The sequence below is a fragment of the Citrus clementina genome, unplaced genomic scaffold (assembly GCF_000493195.1).
Source record: "Citrus clementina cultivar Clemenules unplaced genomic scaffold, Citrus_clementina_v1.0 scaffold_5, whole genome shotgun sequence".
NCBI lineage: Eukaryota > Viridiplantae > Streptophyta > Magnoliopsida > Sapindales > Rutaceae > Citrus > Citrus x clementina.
In genome coordinates, this window is record NW_006262201.1 from 35,907,849 (window position 1) to 35,926,256 (window position 18,408).

The 18,408-nt window shown below is 35.9% G+C and overlaps 4 protein-coding genes across 17 annotated transcripts; 3 read left to right on the forward strand and 1 right to left on the reverse strand.

Annotated features, from left to right (window-relative positions):
* LOC18041027 (phosphoribosylaminoimidazole-succinocarboxamide synthase, chloroplastic) lies at positions 1-4,502 on the forward strand. Of its 4 annotated transcripts, none has more exons than XR_002905572.1 (12): positions 1-544; positions 661-762; positions 932-1,061; positions 1,865-1,957; positions 2,036-2,124; positions 2,268-2,348; positions 2,677-2,766; positions 2,882-2,971; positions 3,200-3,250; positions 3,339-3,385; positions 3,776-3,982; positions 4,115-4,155. XR_002905572.1 is itself a non-coding variant. In XM_006433829.2 (12 exons), exons 1-12 carry the CDS (start codon positions 182-184, stop codon positions 4,126-4,128), a joined length of 1,224 nt encoding a protein of 407 aa, XP_006433892.1. In that variant the 5' UTR covers positions 1-181; the 3' UTR covers positions 4,129-4,502. The 4 variants fall into 4 exon arrangements, 3 of the variants coding, with proteins under 3 accessions (XP_006433892.1, XP_006433891.1, XP_024040663.1); XM_006433829.2 differs by having other exon boundaries at positions 3,925-3,998; positions 4,115-4,502; XM_006433828.2 differs by having other exon boundaries at positions 3,925-3,982; positions 4,115-4,502.
* A 1,223-nt stretch (positions 4,503-5,725) lies between these two features.
* LOC18041028 (glutathione transferase GST 23) lies at positions 5,726-6,922 on the forward strand. The gene is made up of 2 exons (XM_006433831.2): positions 5,726-6,202; positions 6,399-6,922. The coding sequence occupies exons 1-2, from the start codon at positions 5,888-5,890 to the stop codon at positions 6,750-6,752; spliced, it is 669 nt and encodes a 222-aa protein (XP_006433894.1). The 5' UTR covers positions 5,726-5,887; the 3' UTR covers positions 6,753-6,922.
* Positions 6,923-7,026: 104 nt separating this feature from the next.
* On the reverse strand, positions 7,027-9,041 carry LOC18042233 (pentatricopeptide repeat-containing protein At5g27460). Its single transcript, XM_024183050.1, has 3 exons — positions 8,923-9,041; positions 8,582-8,852; positions 7,027-8,402 (listed from the first exon to the last, which is right to left on the reverse strand). Exons 1-3 carry the CDS (start codon positions 8,955-8,957, stop codon positions 7,167-7,169), a joined length of 1,542 nt encoding a protein of 513 aa, XP_024038818.1. The 5' UTR covers positions 8,958-9,041; the 3' UTR covers positions 7,027-7,166.
* A 125-nt stretch (positions 9,042-9,166) lies between these two features.
* Positions 9,167-17,266, forward strand: LOC18042234 (chaperone protein dnaJ 1, mitochondrial). 11 transcript variants are annotated; one of them, XM_024183056.1, is made up of 19 exons: positions 9,169-9,510; positions 9,599-9,704; positions 9,797-9,886; positions 9,990-10,081; positions 10,310-10,393; positions 10,582-10,620; positions 10,870-11,007; positions 11,102-11,143; positions 11,239-11,326; positions 11,499-11,563; positions 11,712-11,774; positions 11,874-11,946; positions 12,956-13,047; positions 13,357-13,428; positions 13,669-13,725; positions 14,413-14,464; positions 14,543-14,612; positions 15,090-15,179; positions 16,793-16,940. In XM_024183056.1, coding segments are annotated over exons 1-19 (1,341 nt in total). In that variant the 5' UTR covers positions 9,169-9,483; the 3' UTR covers positions 16,794-16,940. The 11 variants fall into 11 exon arrangements, 10 of the variants coding, with proteins under 10 accessions (XP_024038820.1, XP_024038826.1, XP_024038824.1 ...); XM_024183053.1 differs by having other exon boundaries at positions 16,812-16,940; XM_024183054.1 differs by having other exon boundaries at positions 15,090-15,183; positions 16,848-16,936.
* Positions 17,267-18,408: the final 1,142 nt, after the last annotated feature.

An 18,408-nucleotide genomic window follows, 5' to 3' on the forward strand; every position in this document is an offset into this window, starting at 1 on the left:
CCCGCCATGGAAAATAAAACCAAAAAAAAGAAGAAAAATGGAGTTAAGCTTCGATACAACGCAGCCAAACAGCGCCTTTAGAAGCCGAAGAGCAACAACGCACGAAGCCTCGGAAACCTGACGCTATGTCCATTTATTCAGCCACTTAGACTCACTGTAGAGACAAAATTTCAAAGCAACAATGGCTGAGTGTATGCGTACAACCTTAAACCCTCCAAAAACCCCACTTCACAGCAACAAAATCTCAGCTCCAAAACTCTCATTCTCATCTTCTTTCTCTTCATTTGGAACAAAACCCAATTCTTCTAATTCAAACAATTATCCAAGAATCTCTCTATCTGTCATGTCCAACAAGAGCCAGAACCAGAACCAGAACCAAAACCACCACCACCACCACCAACAACACTTGTCTCTTGATGCTGTGATTAGCAGCAATCGCAAAGCAGAGCTTCTTGGTGACATCAAAGGCTCGCTTTCGAACCGTCTCTCCGAGACAAATCTTCACTTGACTGTTCCCGGTCTCAAATCCAAAACCAGGGGCAAGGTACTTTGCGATTACTCATCTCTAAAGTTGTTTCTTTGTTCATATGGATAAAATAGATTTTTTTTTTTCTTTTTGGAGGATGGTAAATGGGATGAAATTAAAATTGTACTTTGTAGGTGAGAGATATTTATGATGGCGGGGATTATCTTGTTCTGGTGACAACGGACCGCCAAAGTGCGTTCGATAGAATTCTTGCTTCTATTCCCTTCAAAGGCCAGGTTAGTGTAGCTGTTTCTTGTTTGTCGTTTTTAACTAAATGGGCTTATCTGATTACTATGTCAAAGAAAGAAGCTGGTTGAAACTGTTGTTCCTCTGTGAAATTTTGGATATTTGAAGGTGACGTGAATTAAGATCATGACTGAAAATGTATGGTTTTCTGAATTTTAGGTTCTTAATGAAACGAGTTTGTGGTGGTTTGATCAAACTAGGCACATAACTCCAAATGCAGTCATTTCATCTCCAGATAAAAATGTTACAATTGCGAAGAAGTGTTCTGTTATCCCTGTTGAATTTGTAGGTGAGTGGCATTGCTTCTCATTTTCACTTGAGCACCGACAGTTTCTCACCTGTGGTTTCTGTTGTCAAATTATATAAATATTGTTCAGTGCTGGATGAACACAGTATGATGTTCCTGGAATTCTATTGTCTTGTAAACACCGTGGACCATTTGTGCTGAAACTGATGAGGCATGTCATGTGGCAGCTGTATTCAAAGTTCACGAGTATCTTAGTGAATGCAATCTTATCTGCGTGTGTGTGTGTGTGTGTGTGTGTGTGTGTGTGTAGTTAGAGGCTGTATTCAGTGCGCTAAAAAAGAATCATGTATTGAGTGTTTTGACTTGTTATATAATAATGCAGGGATGCTTAGGTGAATTCTCTTTGAGTGATATAGCCTCCATTGCATTTATTTGGGGTTATTGAAAACTCAATGCATGTCTGTTTCTTCTTTTCCGTCTTATTATTTTTAATTAAATGAACTTGGGAAGATATTTTATTGATGGCCTGTGAGATAAAAATTTGGTTGGCCAACTGTCAAAGCTAATGATTTTCTAGACATCAACTTGCTGTGCAAATGTTAACAGCTCAAAACTTGTGGTTAGAATTGTTCTTCCATGTTCGTTGACTGGGTTTTCAGTTTCTAATGGGAGGATTATAGTGTTTTTAAGCAGACAAGTGATGGTGAAATCTTCATTTTCTAGTGTGAATCGTCATGTATATAATTTTCATTCTGTTAATTTATGAAGTTTTTGCAGCCACCTGGTGTCAATTTACTAATTCTGAAATTCTGAAATTGATCTTAATTACGTTGGTGTTTTAAAAGTCAGAGGTTTTGTGACTGGAAGTACTGATACCTCTCTGTGGACGGTTTACAATAAAGGCATCCGAAATTATTGTGGCAATGCTCTTCCAGATGGTGTGTTTTCCATTTGATCATTGACCATTTGTTCCTGTGAAAATTTTTACTATTTGATGCCCCATTTATGTGTTATAGGCTTGGTGAAAAATCAAAAACTTCCTGCAAACATACTCACTCCAACTACAAAGGCCGAAGATCATGATGTTCCTGTAACTCCAGATGAGGTTTGATCTTATGTTTCTGACAGACTTATAACAATTGTGAAAATAGCTGTATCAGAACTCCTTTTCTAGCAAAATGGTTGGACTTGTTTGGTCTTCTTTCATCTACTCAACAAGCTGGTTCATATGATGTGTTTTCCTTGCAGATAGTTAAACTTGGACTAATGACTGAATCTGAATTTGATGAAGCAAGTAGGAAAGCATTAAGACTGTTTGAATATGGACAGGTGATAAAATTGCTGCTTAAACTTCTTGTCATCATGAGTTTGTTGAAGTTTGATGGTGCAGAAACATCTTTTACCACATTAGTTTACGTAGAAGTTTCTTAAAATAGAGTCCATTCTTAATAATGCATTTGGAGAGAGTATCAATGAAGCAAGAAAGAATACATTGGCTTTAGATCCAACTATGAAAAGTTCTGAAAGTTAATAATTGGATCTTGGGTCCTATCTATGCTGATGTTTCTTTTGAACTTTCTCGCTTAAAAATTGTAGGATTGCTCAATAAGCCTTTTCATACTGTCTGTAACTGACATTATTGTCTTTGAAATTGCAGCGTGTAGCTTCAGAGCATGGCCTAATATTAGTAGACACAAAATATGAATTTGGAAAGAGCTCTGATGATTCAATTCTTTTAATTGATGAGGTTAGTAATCATTGTCAGGAAAACATTCATTACTCTCTCTCTCTCTCTTCACTGCACAGACACACATTGCTCACGTGGCGCACTGATATATAATGATAAATTATTGCAATTCTAGGTGCATACACCTGACTCAAGCAGGTATTGGATTGCCCATTCTTATGAAGAGCGCTTTCAGAGTGGTCTTGAACCTGAAAATGTAGACAAGGTCAGTTGCTCATTCGATGCTTGCTTGTTGTTCTCATTTACTTAGGTGTATGATCCTGCTGATGTAGACAAGGTTATGTCTGCAATTCTGTGTTTCTGTACTGTTATCTTTTACCAGTTGCATAAATGTTTCATGTTTAAGTGTTTTTTGGTTTTTAATAGTTTCGAGCAACTGACGCTATGCCGGATGTAAACAGTTTCCTAACCTCGAAAATTTTGACATTTTTAGGAGTTTTTGAGGTTGTGGTTCAAAGATCACTGCAATCCATATGAAGATGAGGTAAATTCACATGAAATCTTCCAGCTACATTTGCTTTAGAGTTGTGTTTATAGGCTATAGATAAATCTCATAGATGATGCAATTTTAGGTCCTCCCTGATGCTCCTGAAGAACTTATTTGTGAGTTAGCATGGCGGTAAGTGTTTCCTGCCAAGCAATGGTGTTTCATTATTAGAATTAACAGGAATTAAACCAGCAAAGAATGCCTTTTTTGATGCATTCTAAGCTAATGTTAACAATTTTGCAATGGTAACTACTGAATATCCGTGACCTTTATGTTGTTTCTCATGGTTCTAAAATAATTTGTATGAATCACATGTGAACTTAAAGGCACCACATCCAATTGCATGGTCTCTCTAGCTGGATAAGCTTCATGTTCGTCCTCATAGTTGTTTGAAAATTACTAATTGATTTCGACATTTTGTCCTAGAAGTTTTTGGTATTAGATTTATATTTTATATTGAGATGCTCGTTGTTGTTCTCATGTAGCTTCCTTTTTCTGTTTCTGAGACTTGCTATATCATAGAGAAGCTACATTTAAGGACAAGATTTTTGATGCTGAGCGATGGAATTGCTATTAGATTTTCTCTAAATAAGGCTTCGGGCATTGTTTGTCATTTTGACAGTGCAAGCATCAATTATTTAGTTGGCTCTAATGTTAGCTTCCAATGACAGATACATTTTTTTGTATGAGGCAATAACAAAATCAAGATTTGATGTGCCATCGACTAAGGTAAGATTAAATTCAGGTACACTCTTTGCCAGCTGCGTGATAGATTAACAGTGCTCTGTTTCCTATCTCGTTATAATGCTTTTTTTTTTCTTTTTGGTGACATCAAGTGACAAATTTGGTTTGATCTGGCAGGAGCCAATACATGACCGTATTTCAAGGAATGTCTTGTCGGCACTATCAGCTTTACAGTAGCAATAAATCTATATCACTTAAATGTTTCTGTGAGGAAAATTACAGTGAGAAATTAATACCAAAGTCGAGACATTCATTCTCTTGATACACGATGAATCGGTATTCAATTGTGGATTTTGTACGAAGTAATGATTTTTCAGTATGCGGAATTTTCGCATGACACATGCCGAGTGGGCAGGACATGCCGAGTTTTTGGAATCCAAGTCGGATACTACCAATGTGCATTACAAAATTACAAATTGGTCTATTTATTTTTTAGTGGTGTCGGTGCTGTTGCTATAAACCCTTTGTAGGATGCCCAAATGCAATGCTCTCAGATAATTTTTAACTTTTCTCAGTCGACGTTTTGGGGAGAACCAGCTAACTCTGGGTTCGCTACTCTTTTCAATCTACCGGCGCAAAAAATATTTAGTTTGGAAATTGGATGAGATGACGTGTTATGTGGTAATGTTTCTGGATGTTCAAGTCGCCGAGATTCGTCATTTTCATGTCACACACACGAATTAATAACGTTAGAATTTTCTCTTGATCTGATTATTCTTAAATTTTTTACGATCTTATGCCATGTATCATGTAGTAATAGTGTATAAATAAGGTTTAATTTCTTTATATTTTAAATTTATTAACCATCAATTAACACATAAATTTTTGCTAGAAAGAAGTTCAGATCATGGGAATATTTTAATTCATAATAATAATAACAACAACAACAACAATAATAATACAATTACTATATAGGCTCCGTTTGTGACTGGTGCTCAGCCGTTGGGCTACGCTTTTGAACCCCAACCGGTTCATTTCAATTTGCATATCCTTCTATATTTTTTATAAAAATCTTCTTCTATTATAATTATATTGAAGGAAAAAGTAAATTTATTTAAACTCTTATATTTCTCTCTCTATAAGTTTTATTCTCTAACTCTTTGCATCCACACGCTATAACAAAGTCTTTTGCATTTTTTATTTCCTCATAAATACTTTGCATTCTAATTTTTTTCTTATAATTTTCTCCCTTATTAGTTTTTTATTTAAAAAAATTACATATTAACTATTTGAGTGCATTTGTAATTTTACTTAATTCATATACACGCACATATATATTTCAAAAAATAGTAAAAAAAATGTAATTGTTTTTTTTTAATCAATTGTAATTGGAGTTGAGTGGAAAAAATTGAAACATTATTTTATTTTATTTAATAAAAAAGAAATCGAAAAATTAAAAGAGGATCTTTTGAAGCCCAGATGAGAAATTCTTTTTTTTTTTTCAATTTTTTTTGTTAACATAAGTTTATTGAATTGCAATAAATATGTTAAAAAATGTTATAATATTTTTACCCTACAACTGGTGATTTAGATTTACCAAACATCACAAGCAGGCCCGTCATTACAACTGTCATTCTTTGACCACGAGAAATTGAAAGAAAAATCTAAACCCAAAGAAGTGAAAAGAAAAACCAACGGGTCAATCTAAAGATACAAAAAATGGAACCTTATAGATGCTTCCACTAAACCTGATGCTAAAAGTCTTTCTGGATGAGGTTGCAAAATACAAACGCAACAAGTAATACCAATTATTTAAGACTGCTTGACTTTTTCTCTAGCATATTCATCAAATCAAAAACCAATAAATATATGTGGTCACGAAATGCAAGATAACAACAAAAACCATTCATTTAGATATTATCACGCGCTGCTTTTGCTTGGCGAGCAATAATGGCTGAAGAAAGTGTGAAGTTGCTGGGTTACTGGGCAAGCCCCTTTGCTCTTAGAGTTAAGTGGGCGCTCAAACTGAAGGGAGTTCACTACGAATATGTTGAAGAGAATCTCCCCAACAAGAGTCCCTTGCTGTTGCGATACAATCCGGTTTATAAGAAGATTCCAGTTCTTGTACACAATGGGAAACCATTGGCAGAATCACTACTGATCATCGAATACATTGATGAAGCGTGGAAACAAAATCCTCTCCTCCCAGAAGATCCTTACGAACGGGCCAATGCACGTTTCTGGGCAAAATTCTTTGATGAGAAGGTAAGCTAAGAAGCTCCCGTAAAGCTTGAAGCTTAATTATTTATTTGAATACTACCCTTTTTTTAATTTCCAGTTGTAGAGATGATATGGCTTGAGTTGCCTTGACAAAAAAATTGTTATTAAACTTATCAAGCACATAGACAGCATCTCTTGTCCATTCACTTCTTACTAATACATTAATCAATATTTTCTTCAGTGTGTACCTGAAGTCATGGGAGCATTTGCCTCAAAAGGGGAGGAACAAGAGAAAGCTGCAAAAGCTCGAGAGAATCTGAAGATGCTGGAAAGGGCTCTGGAGGGGAAGCCCTTTTTTGGTGGTGACAAGATAGGCTTTCTGGACATTGCTGTGGGGTGGATTGGAATCTGGGGTCGAATTGTTGAGGAAATTGCAGGTGTCAGCCTGATTGATGCAGAGACGATGCCTTTGCTTACTGCTTGGTTGAACAATTTTCTTGAAGTTCCTGTTATCAAAGCATGCATACCATCTTGGCACGAATTGCTTGAGCACAATAAAGGCTTCCGCAAGATCTTGACAGGTTCATCAACTTGAAGTCTCTACCATCATCAGCGGTTGCCCATGCATGAAGGTTTCTTAATATGATTTATAAATACTGCTTTTAGACTAAATATTATCATAAATAAGGCATGATCCTTCATAGGTTTGTATGAATGTCTTCTAGACTATATATATATCATATATGGTACATTATTGTTAACTGTCGCCACTGCTCAAGCAACATCCATAAAACTAGAAGCTGCACAAATGTGGCAAAATGCTTTGCTTCCATTTAAATACTGTAACTGAAGTTTCAAACAACCAATAAAATTTCCTCAGACCTCTGGTCATGGGGTAGATTTCACAGCTCCTTTGCTCACCTGGTTTTGGAAAACAAACCCAGTAAAGATTTTAACTGCTTTCCTCCAGTCTCTGCAGGAAGCCAGTAGGTTTGAGTCCATAGTTTTCTTACAAGTTAAAGGCTTGGACAAGGGTAGAAGTCTCATCATCCATCTCAATTTTATCCTTCTCCATCATTTTAAGGATGTCAAAAGCAGGTTTCTGGGCATTTAGGTGCATTCTAAGCAATGATTTATATAATGGTAAACTTGAAAGACTAAAACGATGGATAACTCTAAGATATTGGTTTGCATCTTCTATATTTCCATGCTTTTCTAAGTACTCAGCAATGGCTAATAAAGTAACATGTGGCGGCCTCCAATCACAATGATTCAACATAGAAAACCCTTTCTCCATGGCATCCAAAGCTTTGTCCATATTCTTGCTTTTAACCCATCCCTCCATGAGAATCTCCCATGTCTTATAATTTGGGCAACCACCTCTTGACAATGTGTGGGTGTGTAATGTCTCAGCTTCTTTTATCAGCCCAAGCCGCATGTAAGCACCTAAAAGAACATTAGAAACTCTAATGTCATAATTCCGACAATTGGATTCCCATTCTAAAAAAATCCTCTTTGCTTCAATGAGATCACCCAGCTTCACCAAGCACGACAGTACACAGATGTAACTGGCACAGGGGATTCTCCCACCTATTGCTTTACTAGCCTCCCAAAGCCGAAGAACTCCCTTCTTATCATTCAAAGAAGCATAGAGTGTAATAAGGAAGAAATAACCTAGGCGGTTACAGGTAGAGAGCTTCTTCTCTGCATGTTTCAGTGCCAGAAGAGCTTTACTACCCAGGCCTGCTTTTATATAAGCATTGGCTAAGCTACAAAGGGAACTCCAGCCCACTTCGACATTTTTATCACTCAGCATTTCTTGATAAACCATTTCCACTGAAGAGACCCCAGTACTCTTGGCACAAGCATCCATCCAAAGGTTGTAGGAGAGAACATTCCTGGGTATTTTATTTAGTTTCATTTGCATAATAACAAGGGGTACTTTATCATACTGAGATGTGGCCATATAAAGCTTCATCATCTCGTTAAATGGATGCGGGCTCACAATCAGCCCGAAGCCACTTAACCTTTTCATGAGAGCCTCAGCTTTGTCTATGGCCCTTTCTTTCACATAACCGTGAACAAGAGGCAAACAGGCCGCTTTCCGTGATGCACTGTTGCTTATGCTGTCCAAATACTCTTCAGCCTCCGTTATATTGCGGACTTTGATTATTAACTCCAATCTGATGGCGTGATCAGTGGCTGACATTCGGGTTCCGTTTTGAGTTTCCATCCAGGTTAATATCTGTATAATTAACATAAAGATATCCAATGCAATTAAACAAACATAATTGGGATAAATTATTCGTAAAAATATAATTGACAATATGGAAAGCGAAATCTCGAGTGAACAAAATGTAGGCAGCTGAGAAAAAGGAGGAATAAAGAAAGAAGGGGAGGAGGGGGGGGGGGGGGGAATGAAACCTCGAGTGCGTGTTTGTAACGCTTGAACTTGAGAAGCCGCCTGGAGATGGATCGGAGCTCCGAAACGTTGACCCTGTGGCCCGAATTGACCCAATTTTCAATCAACGTGGCTGCGCTGCGCCTCGGAGATTTCATTCTCAAAATGTAACTTCCAATGTCCTCGTCCTTGATAATATTGATATATGATTTTGACAGCGGTTTCATCTCTGAAACGCTTGAGGTTATGAACCTCCATGCAGATGTAGTTAATGGTTCCAACTGAACCTTGTCGCTGTAATCCAGTGGGAACTAATAAGAAGAAAAGATTACGAAGCATAAACAGACAAAGTTTTGAAACTCACCGTTTTAGATTTGCAAAAAGCGAGCGGATGGCCATAATAGACGATGATGATAGGGAAGCATCACAGATTCACAGACCACACTTGGCAGAAGAGAGCGTTCCAAAAATGAAAACTATCCAAAAATCAAAACTCATAGTTTTCTTAAAAGGTGAACCGGGCGCGCCTAGACCGTTCGTTCGGGTGGGTCCCCCAGGGGCAATGGTCCAGATGCATTCAATTGACAATTTAAACATTGTATGTAGGTCAAACGAACGGTACCGTATCAAAATATTCGTTAAGCCCCATATAAACCCCCAGAAGCCAGAACCTCCCAGCGCCAAAGGTTCATCTCTGGTTTCGTACTTTCCATTTTTATTCATCACTTTCTCCAAAACGATATACGTTAAGCCCCAAATAAGGCCCAAGCCGCCGGTGCAAAAATTTCATCTTGATTTATTTATTTATTTCTTTGATTATTCATTTCTTGCTTATCACGACAAACTTTTGCTATGACCTATCAAATTCCTTCAATTTGGCGCATAATAAACTGAAGAGAATTGCCAGCTCTTTTATCTACGGAAAATGAGCAGATTTAGCTGGCTACGGCTGGTCAGTTCATGAACCGCTAATTAATCAGTAGTTACTTTTCTTTCCTATTATTGGATGTCAATTTTAATCAATTGCTAATGCTTTGCAGTCTCGACGGCAATTGCTTTCATCTACGGCTGTGGAATCGCCGATTAATAAAGCTCATTGCCTTAAAAAAGCTGCTACATTGCCTCAATCGATACTTCATAAACGAGGTAAGCTGTTTTTTGTTTTGTTTGGAGATGCTAAGTGATCTATGGAATATTATTTATTTATTTTTCCTTTATTCTCTTTTGGTTTGGATAAGGTTTGCACTATTGTAGTTCGGTTACTGGGACACTTGCTGATTTTGGTACCACTGGAATGTTTTTGGCTAGGAGGTGTATTCATGCTACAGGTTTTGATTTGATCCTTCACAAACTTTTTATTCTTTATTTTCTAAAATTGAGCAAGCTATAGCTGTTTAGTTTTTGTTATTATATCTTAGTATACTTGTTCAGGATCATGCTACTCCAATAAGCGAGACCCCTACGAATTACTTGGTGTTCCTGAAAATGCCAGCCAGGATGAGATAAAAAAGGCATTTCATATGGTGCGTATATTTTAGACATTAGGCATTTGGTATCAGTCCATGTTAGATTGTAGACTAGTTAGTGATGCATTTTTTTTTCCTAATCGGTACCATCATTTATTCGCTTTTAGCTGTCTTTTTCTGTTCTGCGCCGTCATGTGAGCCTTTGATTCGTGTTGCCACTTAGACAGATATGTTGTTGTTCTCTGTTTGATGTTTAAGTTGCCAAGTTTCTGTTAATTGGTGCAGCTTGCGAAGCAGTATCATCCTGATGCAAATAAGAATAATCCTTCTGCAAAGAGAAAATTTCAAGAGATAAGAGATGCCTATGAGGTTTGTAAATCTGGTTAGCTTGTGGAGTATACATTTTCTTGTAAAGAATTTTCTCACGTCTCAAGTGTTTTCTTTTTCGACAACCATCTTATTCTTCCAATTAAAGAATAAAAATTATCATGTTTCATAATGGTTCCCAACTTGCCTCGATTATGTATGATAATTTTGCTTATCCTGGCATATTGTAGACTTTGCGGGATTCAGAGAAGAGGGCGCAATATGACAGGGTAACAACTATTTTCTTCTTAGTCCTTCTTTTTTCTTTTTAGCTACTTACTTTGCCGCTTCTTGTGATTCTGCGGCCAATAGGTGTGTGTTTGGTCTGTATGTATAACTGTTTGGTCCTTTGACGGTACAACAGTGCAAACTTATAGACAGTTAAAGATTTCAAAATATGTTCTTTTATTTCCCATGGTCCCTGTAGAAGGTTTTTCAAACTAACTTTGTTGTTCTTGTTATACTTTTGTTAATTGAAGAGGCGAAGTAGAGGCTCAGAAAATGAGAAATATAGCGCTGGTGATGCAGAGGGATTTAGATATGCTGGTGATGCAGAGGGGTTCAGATATGCTTATCAAACTCACTTCTCTGATTCTTTCCATAAAATATTCTCCGAGGTATCTTTACTGTACCCTTTTCATTTTCTATTTTAATGTGGTCTATTGTTGTGTCCTTTTAGTATTGAATTTAAAAGTCATTGATGGCTTACAGATTTTTGAAGATGAGACCAGTCATTTTGCACCTGACATTCAGGTGAACTTGTTTGCTTCTGATCACCAGTATGTATATCAAAACGCGACTAATTCTAAGCTAAATAATTGAGCTACGTTTTCTTTCAAATTTTACAGGTGGAGCTGGTTCTCTCTTTTGCTGAAGCTGCTAAAGGATGTACAAAACATGTGTCTTTTGATGCATTTGTGCCGTGCGATTCTTGCCGTGAGTAAAACTGATATCTCTTGGAATCATGCATATTTAGGAAATCAAGAAGAACAAAGCCTTAGTTTCTTATACGAGCCTTTTCATTCTTTTCCTTCAGTTGTGTACAAATTCATTCATTTCACTGTCATTAATGCTTGAGTTCTCTCTTGTCCCTTGGCTATTGATGCAGATGGGCGTGGCTTTCCAGCTGATGCCAAAACAAAAATCTGTTCAACATGCAGAGGCATAGGGAGAGTAAGTGATTTGAAGATCTATACTTATGATGAGTAGTGGATAAATTGTTCTGAATGGGCTCACTTTCTGAGGATAAATCTTTTGCTTGTTATTTTAGTACTGGTTATCAAATTATACATTCTTTTAATATTGTTCAACTATTAACCAGGTCACTATTCCTCCATTTACATCAACTTGCAGCACTTGTAAGGGGTTGGGAAGGATCATTAAGGTGCAGTGTGAATTCAAGTAAAAAGTTGCATGGAACGTTATATGTTGTGCAATTTTGGTAACTGATGTAAGTCATTTTCTTTTTGTCCTTGTTGTCCAGGATCACTGTATGACTTGTAAAGGATCCGGGGTGGTTGATGGCGTTAAGGAAGTTAAAGTTACAATTCCAGCAGGTTTGATTTATAATGCTTTCTGATGACACCGCTTAGCTTTTCCTCAGGTGATCAGATCATGGTTACGGAAGGTTCTAGGTTTGAACTTTTTGCATCTAAAGAAAATTAATTAATGTTTGAAGGAGAAAGATGAGACCTCAAATTGATGGGTTTGATTTTGTCATGTATCTTGGTTCATGTTAATAAGTCAAATTCTGTACATGGGGATGCCTTGGCTATTTGAACTATATAATGTCTCAAAAGAAGGACTATTTCCAACCATAATCAGTGCTAACTTCATAAAAATGTGAGTATCATACAAAAAGGGTTTATGACCTGCAGAGTTATTTTGATGGGTAGGAAAGGTTACGTGACTTACGGAGTTATTTTGATGGGTGTTGAGTAATACATAACTCTGGTCTGCTGTACTGAGAAAATCTTCTTGATTAGGGATGCAAATGAATTGAGCACCAAGCTTGGATGAACAGGAATCTGATAACTTGAGCTTGTACAAGCTTCTTAAACTTTCATTTGAGCTTGGCTAAATGTGTAGTAAGAAGAGCTCAATAGAAGTTCATGGCTTGCTGGACATTCACCAAATTTACAGCCAACTTAGGCTGGAAACTCAAATCTCAGTCGGATAATGTATAGCAATTGCTATTTTTCATTTTTAACTCAACTAAAATCTGTTGAGCTTTGGCAGTCGACTTTGCAGTAGGTATTGACATGGGTTTTACTGGGATCTTTCCATGAAGGGTGGGAGATTAAGATTGAGATATGTCCCTCTGAGCTTTCAGATGTGGGATTGCAAAAAATGTGGTATACAGTAGTTGAAGGCCTACTAAACTGATCGATTGATATATTGCTTCCTAGGAAGTTTGACTTGAGCCTGTAAAACAAAGGGCTTATGAGCCCACTGGAAAAAAACTGAAATAGTGTCTTCTTTGACTGGTATAGTGAATGCCTATACTTAATATTTAAATCTGTATCCATAATCATATCTCTGATCTATCTTTGATGATAAAATTAGGTGTGGACTCTGGAGATACAATACGTGTACCGGAGGCTGGCAATGCCGGGGGACGAGGACGTCAACATGGGAACTTATTTATTAAATTAAAGGCATGGTTTACTCTATTTATTCCTTGACTAGAGTGGCTGTATTTATCATGAGATCTTTCATTCACCTTTGCGTGAAAATTTGATTATCAAAATATTTTAATGCGATTCAAAGAAGGTTTGTGCATTCAAAGACTTGTCATTAAAAAAGCTAATGCTAGTTGTTGGAATGAAGAGGAACCAGTGTTCTCTTCACTGGAACGAAATTGAATCTTCTCTTTCTTAAAGAGTAATTCTCTTCATTGAATGGAGTCTTCGGTTGAGATGCTTATTCCCTTTACTTCTAAAGATTCATTTCTTTTGTCAATGTAGGTTGCTGATGATCCTATTTTTTCTAGAGATGGTGCAGATGTATATGTGGACTCTAATATCAGCTTTACTCAAGTGAGAACTGAATCATTATGTAAAATCTTTGTGTCATTTGTCTAGTTTTCCATCTGGTCTGATCTATGTAGTACACGATCAAGTTCTCCACTCAACATGATGATGTATCACCATTTTTAGCCATTTTTTTAAATCAAATTTTTGCTTAATTTTGTTAATTTATCTTTATCTTCTTAATCCATTTACAGATTCATAGCTTCTAAGCCCTTACTATCAACTAAAGTTTTAATTTTCTTACAGGCCATTCTTGGTGGAAAGGTTGATGTTCCAACTTTGTCAGGGAAGGTGCAAGTAAAAGTAATAGTTCTGTCTTTATTATTATTATTGTTTTATTCCTTGATATATAGTCATGAACATAGTGTTACATCTCATTTTAACTGAAGGAAGCTGCTTGTATGTTGTCTCAGAGTCAAGTGATCTATTATGTTTGAACTTGATCGTTGTTCCAAACCCAATCAGAAACAGTGGCAGACTAAAGAAACTAGAAGTCAGGAACAAAAAGTATCAAGTGAAGTTAGTTTATTGGCGTGTGAGGAGCATGTTTAGTTAGGCTCACAAACGCTGCAATTTTCAGAAATGGCTGATTTATATTGTGAACCTGGGCTTGGGGGCCACATTCCTTACACGATACTCAAATTGATTTGACAAAATTCTTGGTAACATCGTATTGACATGGTGAAAATTCAATAGGGAGAGATCATCAACTGTTGGAGTAAAGGAAAAATTCCGACTTTAAATCCTATTTTTCATTTGTTAGAATTTCCTGCCAGCATTTCACTCAAAACTTTACGAGTTCTATTTTGGAAGGTAAAGAGGGAACAAAATTCCTAGTGAATGATTTGCATGTCATATTTTTCAATATCCACGTCGTTCAGACCCACAGTTCGGAATTGAACCTCATACATATATCTGTTTCTGTTAAGTTTTGGCCTGCTTCTTACTGCTGTGATGCTAACTATGCTTTGGTGGCAATTGTGGCCCTAGCAGATACCAAAGGGGGTTCAACCTGGACAACTTCTGGTGCTAAGAGGGAAAGGTATGTCGAATCTTATATTTTCATGCTTTGAAGTTACTCCCATCCTTTGAAGTACACTTAACCGTTAAGTTCCTGTAGGACTTGCAAAGAATGGTCTCTTTTTGGACCATGGAGATCAATATGTGCGCTTCCGAGTCAACTTCCCCACGTAAGCTTTCTCATGCTGCATTACAGCATAATTGATCCTTAAAGAATGCTTGCATAACTGAAATTTTCTTACGTCTATTTGGTTGTATGTCCAATTATATTGCTAAGAACAATTATGGCTGAAGGTGTTCACGGAGGAGATTACATCTGTTGAACAAGGATGAGTGTGTGGTGTTTGGAATGCTTATCTGTTTGTTGGTGTGTTTGTTGATTCCTTTCAAATGTGGTGTGTTTGGACCTTTACATAAGAAAACTGAGCTTAATTTTCAGAGATACAAGAACTGAGGGATCAACTGTTGCATAATGGGCTATTTGGCAAAAGTGCATTGTGTTTTTGCTTCCAGGATCATGAAATAAATGTGGAAATGGATTTCTTGCTATGATTACCTTTAGTGCTTGGATCCAATTGACTGGGGTTTGTGAAAACACATGCACCAACTCATTTGTTTTTGTATCTCTTTGTCTGAATTTTGGCTAGTGCATTAAATGAACGCCAACGTGCTATTTTAGAAGAATTTGCAGAGGAAGAAATTAATAATGAAAACAACACCTCCGCTGAAGAAAATTGGTAAGTGCGTCTTCTTTCATAATGCATGCCCTTCCTAGAACTTCTCATTCTTCCACATGTTGATTCCTGCTTGATTAATTAATCCTTTGTTTTAGTTTAAACTAAGTCTAGGCATAAGATAAGTTGTATGCATGATTCTTTTTTGGAGCTTTTTCATATGGTGTTATGCAAATGGATAAGTGTCTCCTGAATTATACGTTTCAATGTAAAATTAATTGAGGAAAGTTTTTCCAGGTTTTTCTACCTTCTTAGATAATAGATTGGTTCAATAAATTACCTGCTTCAAAACCATGCATGTTGATCGACATTAATATATACTCTACAGGATTACCACGTTTCCTGACTTTCATCCTGGTGTTTGATTTATGGAATTTGTTCAGTTGGTCTTTCCATGTGCCAGAAAAGTAGGGATGGCAATGGGGAGGGGAGGGGAGGGGACCAATCTCCCCATACCCATCCCCGATATTTTACATATGTCCCCGTCCCCTCCCCGTCCCCGTCAGAATTGCTTGAGAGAATCCCCATCCCCTCCCCGAATAATAACAGGGGATCCCCGAGGGTCCCCGGTCCCCGAATAACTAATAGTCTAATACATTTTTTTTATTTTCGATTTTAAATTAATCATATTAAAATAAACTCATACCGCTATTGTAAGCTCGTAACCAACTTTGACAGCACATTAAGGCCTCCAATGTGCTTGGATGAAGTCTGTTATGGTATGGGCTCACAACTCTACCACTAGTGTTAAAAGCTGATTCATAAGCAACTGTTGTAATTGGAATTGCCAAAATATCTCTAGCAATTCGAGCTAATGTAGGATACCTATTAGCATTTGTCTTCCACCAACTCAAAATATTAAAATCTTCCATCCGAGGTATAACTTTCTCATCCAAATATGAATCTAATTCATCTGCAACAACTGCACAATCTCCATTGTTTACATAATCATCAAAACCTATCATCCATTTGGTTGCTTTCTTATAAGAATCCCCTGTAGATCTAGTAGAAGAACTACTACCAGTATAATCAAAGCAATAAACAGTTGGTGAAAACTTCAATTAATACTCTTCAACTAATTCCCGGCAAAAGGTGACCACTTTCCCAACATACAACTATTTTGATATTTATTATTTTTAACAATATTTATAATTTTGTTATTTATTTATTAGTAATTTTAAAAATAAAAATAAAATTAAAAATTAAAATGGGGAAATGGGTAGGGGATGGGGATTCCACCTCATCCCCGTCCCCTCCCCGAATAAAAAATTGGGTAAAAAATTTTCCCCGTCCCCTCCCCGAAAAAAAAATTGGGTATAAAATTATCCCCGTACCCTCCCCGAATGGGGAAAATCCCCGAGGGTACCCGTCCCCGTGGGGATTTTTGCCATCCCTACAGAAAAGTCTCTTGTATATTAAATCAACAAGTTCTAAACTGATCCCGAACCTTGTGATCGTGAAATAAATATTCTGTTTACTTTATTTGCACTGAAACTAGCAAAACAAATTAGTATTTTTCGGAAGCAATTAGCTTGCATAATGTCATTAGTTTGATGCGATTTAATACCAACTTGATAATGATTGGTCCTTTAGTCATTCTTATGTTTGTAATGAAGATCCTGAAATGGACAACAGGCTTTATCAGCAGCTATCTACTGGTTGAACTTTCAGGTGGCAGCGAATTGTTGAACGTGTGAGGGCTCCTAAGTTCATGCTTGAGTTATCTCTGTTCTTACTAATCTTGTTGTTCTTGAGTAAAACCATGAGCTGATATAAGACAAGAATCCAGATTACTTTGATAGAGATACAAGAGCCGACTCTCAGTGATATTGGAAGTGCTGCCTCCTCTGCACTGAAGGATTTCTATAGACGGAAGTTAGCAGTTAATTAACACAATCACCATCTTGATGCAACCCCATTCTTTTGCAGCAATTCATTGATCAGTTTTGGTTTCCATAGAGTTTTCTTCCTTTTTACCAATTGTAATTGTTGTATAGAAAACAGTTTCAGAGTTGTAATGGTAAATACCAATAAATGTCTCTATCTTTTTTCCCCCACTTTGAACTGTGGCTTTTTTAATCAAATATTTAGCAGTAAAGCAAAAATTCATCGAATACATCGTTGGCTACATAGTTTTCAAGGTCCCTTTATTTTTTTTTGTCTGTTGGGGGGTGGGGGTGGCGGAGTGTTTGTGGAATAAAAATTATGTTGAAGAACTGTGGGCATTTCGGCTGTTGTCAACTTATCATGGTGAATTCATGTTGGGCTACAACATTAGTATTCTTTGTATTCGTCTTCATTGGCAGCTTCTTGAGAAGGTGTTTCCAGAGTACGCAACTCGAGTTACATTTCCTGCAGTTGGGGGGAGAGCACTTCCCAGTGTTGTGAAAGTGTACCATATATTAGGTGCATTTGGCACTTTGCATTATATTATATGGCATTGCATTAGAATATTGTCTTTTTGCTAATCTATATTCGACTGTAATTTTTTATTACATCATGCTGCATTAAAGAGGTGGTTAATAGAATGAAAGGTGTATAAAATAAATTCATAGGAGTGATTTAGGCTAGATTGCAATAAAATATTATTCATATCTTAGATATGATCATTTAACTTTTATTATTTAATAAATTATAATAAATTTAAATTTATTAAATGTTAATCTATATTTATATTTAAATAAAAATGTAATTAAATAGTAATATAAGATAGTAATAAACCTAAATATTTAATAAATGAATTACATAAAATTATTTTAATTATTTTACTTTAAATATGTGAGAAATTTTTAATTTTATTACTAAAATCATAAATTTAAACTAAACAATTATATTCGATATTCATAAATAAAAATAAATTCTATAATTTAATATTATATAATTATATAGCATTATATTTTTAAGAATAAAATATTAAATTATACTATATTATAATAAGTGACATATAGAAATAAATTATATTATAATGTAATGCTATTAATAATATAACATTATATTGTAATATTTTATTATTTAATAATTGTATATTTTTAAATTATTTTTATTAAAAAATTAATATATAAAAAATAAATAGTTAATACTTAATTTCAAAAATTAATAATATATTTAAATCATATTAATATTACTATAAAATAATGTTATTTTATATAAAGCAATTCATAGTACACTAACATAATATTATATCATGGACAAAACTACTTATATTATACTATAATGCAATACAACTAATATA

Coding starts and splice junctions, on each gene's coding strand:
- LOC18041027 (XM_006433828.2), top strand. CDS start 182: ATGGCTGAGTGTATGCGTACAACCTTAAACCCTCCAAAAACCCCACTT. Junction 2,349..2,676: donor GACTGTTTGAATATGGACAG/GTGATAAAATTG, acceptor TTGAAATTGCAG/CGTGTAGCTTCAGAGCATGG. Junction 2,767..2,881: donor CAATTCTTTTAATTGATGAG/GTTAGTAATCAT, acceptor TTGCAATTCTAG/GTGCATACACCTGACTCAAG.
- LOC18041028 (XM_006433831.2), top strand. CDS start 5,888: ATGGCTGAAGAAAGTGTGAAGTTGCTGGGTTACTGGGCAAGCCCCTTT. Junction 6,203..6,398: donor CAAAATTCTTTGATGAGAAG/GTAAGCTAAGAA, acceptor TATTTTCTTCAG/TGTGTACCTGAAGTCATGGG.
- LOC18042233 (XM_024183050.1), bottom strand. CDS start 8,957: ATGGCCATCCGCTCGCTTTTTGCAAATCTAAAACG. Junction 8,853..8,922: donor CTTTTTGCAAATCTAAAACG/GTGAGTTTCAAA, acceptor ACTGGATTACAG/CGACAAGGTTCAGTTGGAAC. Junction 8,403..8,581: donor GTTACAAACACGCACTCGAG/GTTTCATTCCCC, acceptor TTAATTATACAG/ATATTAACCTGGATGGAAAC.
- LOC18042234 (XM_024183051.1), top strand. CDS start 9,484: ATGAGCAGATTTAGCTGGCTACGGCTG. Junction 9,887..9,989: donor GAGGTGTATTCATGCTACAG/GTTTTGATTTGA, acceptor ATACTTGTTCAG/GATCATGCTACTCCAATAAG. Junction 11,327..11,498: donor TGTGCCGTGCGATTCTTGCC/GTGAGTAAAACT, acceptor CTATTGATGCAG/ATGGGCGTGGCTTTCCAGCT.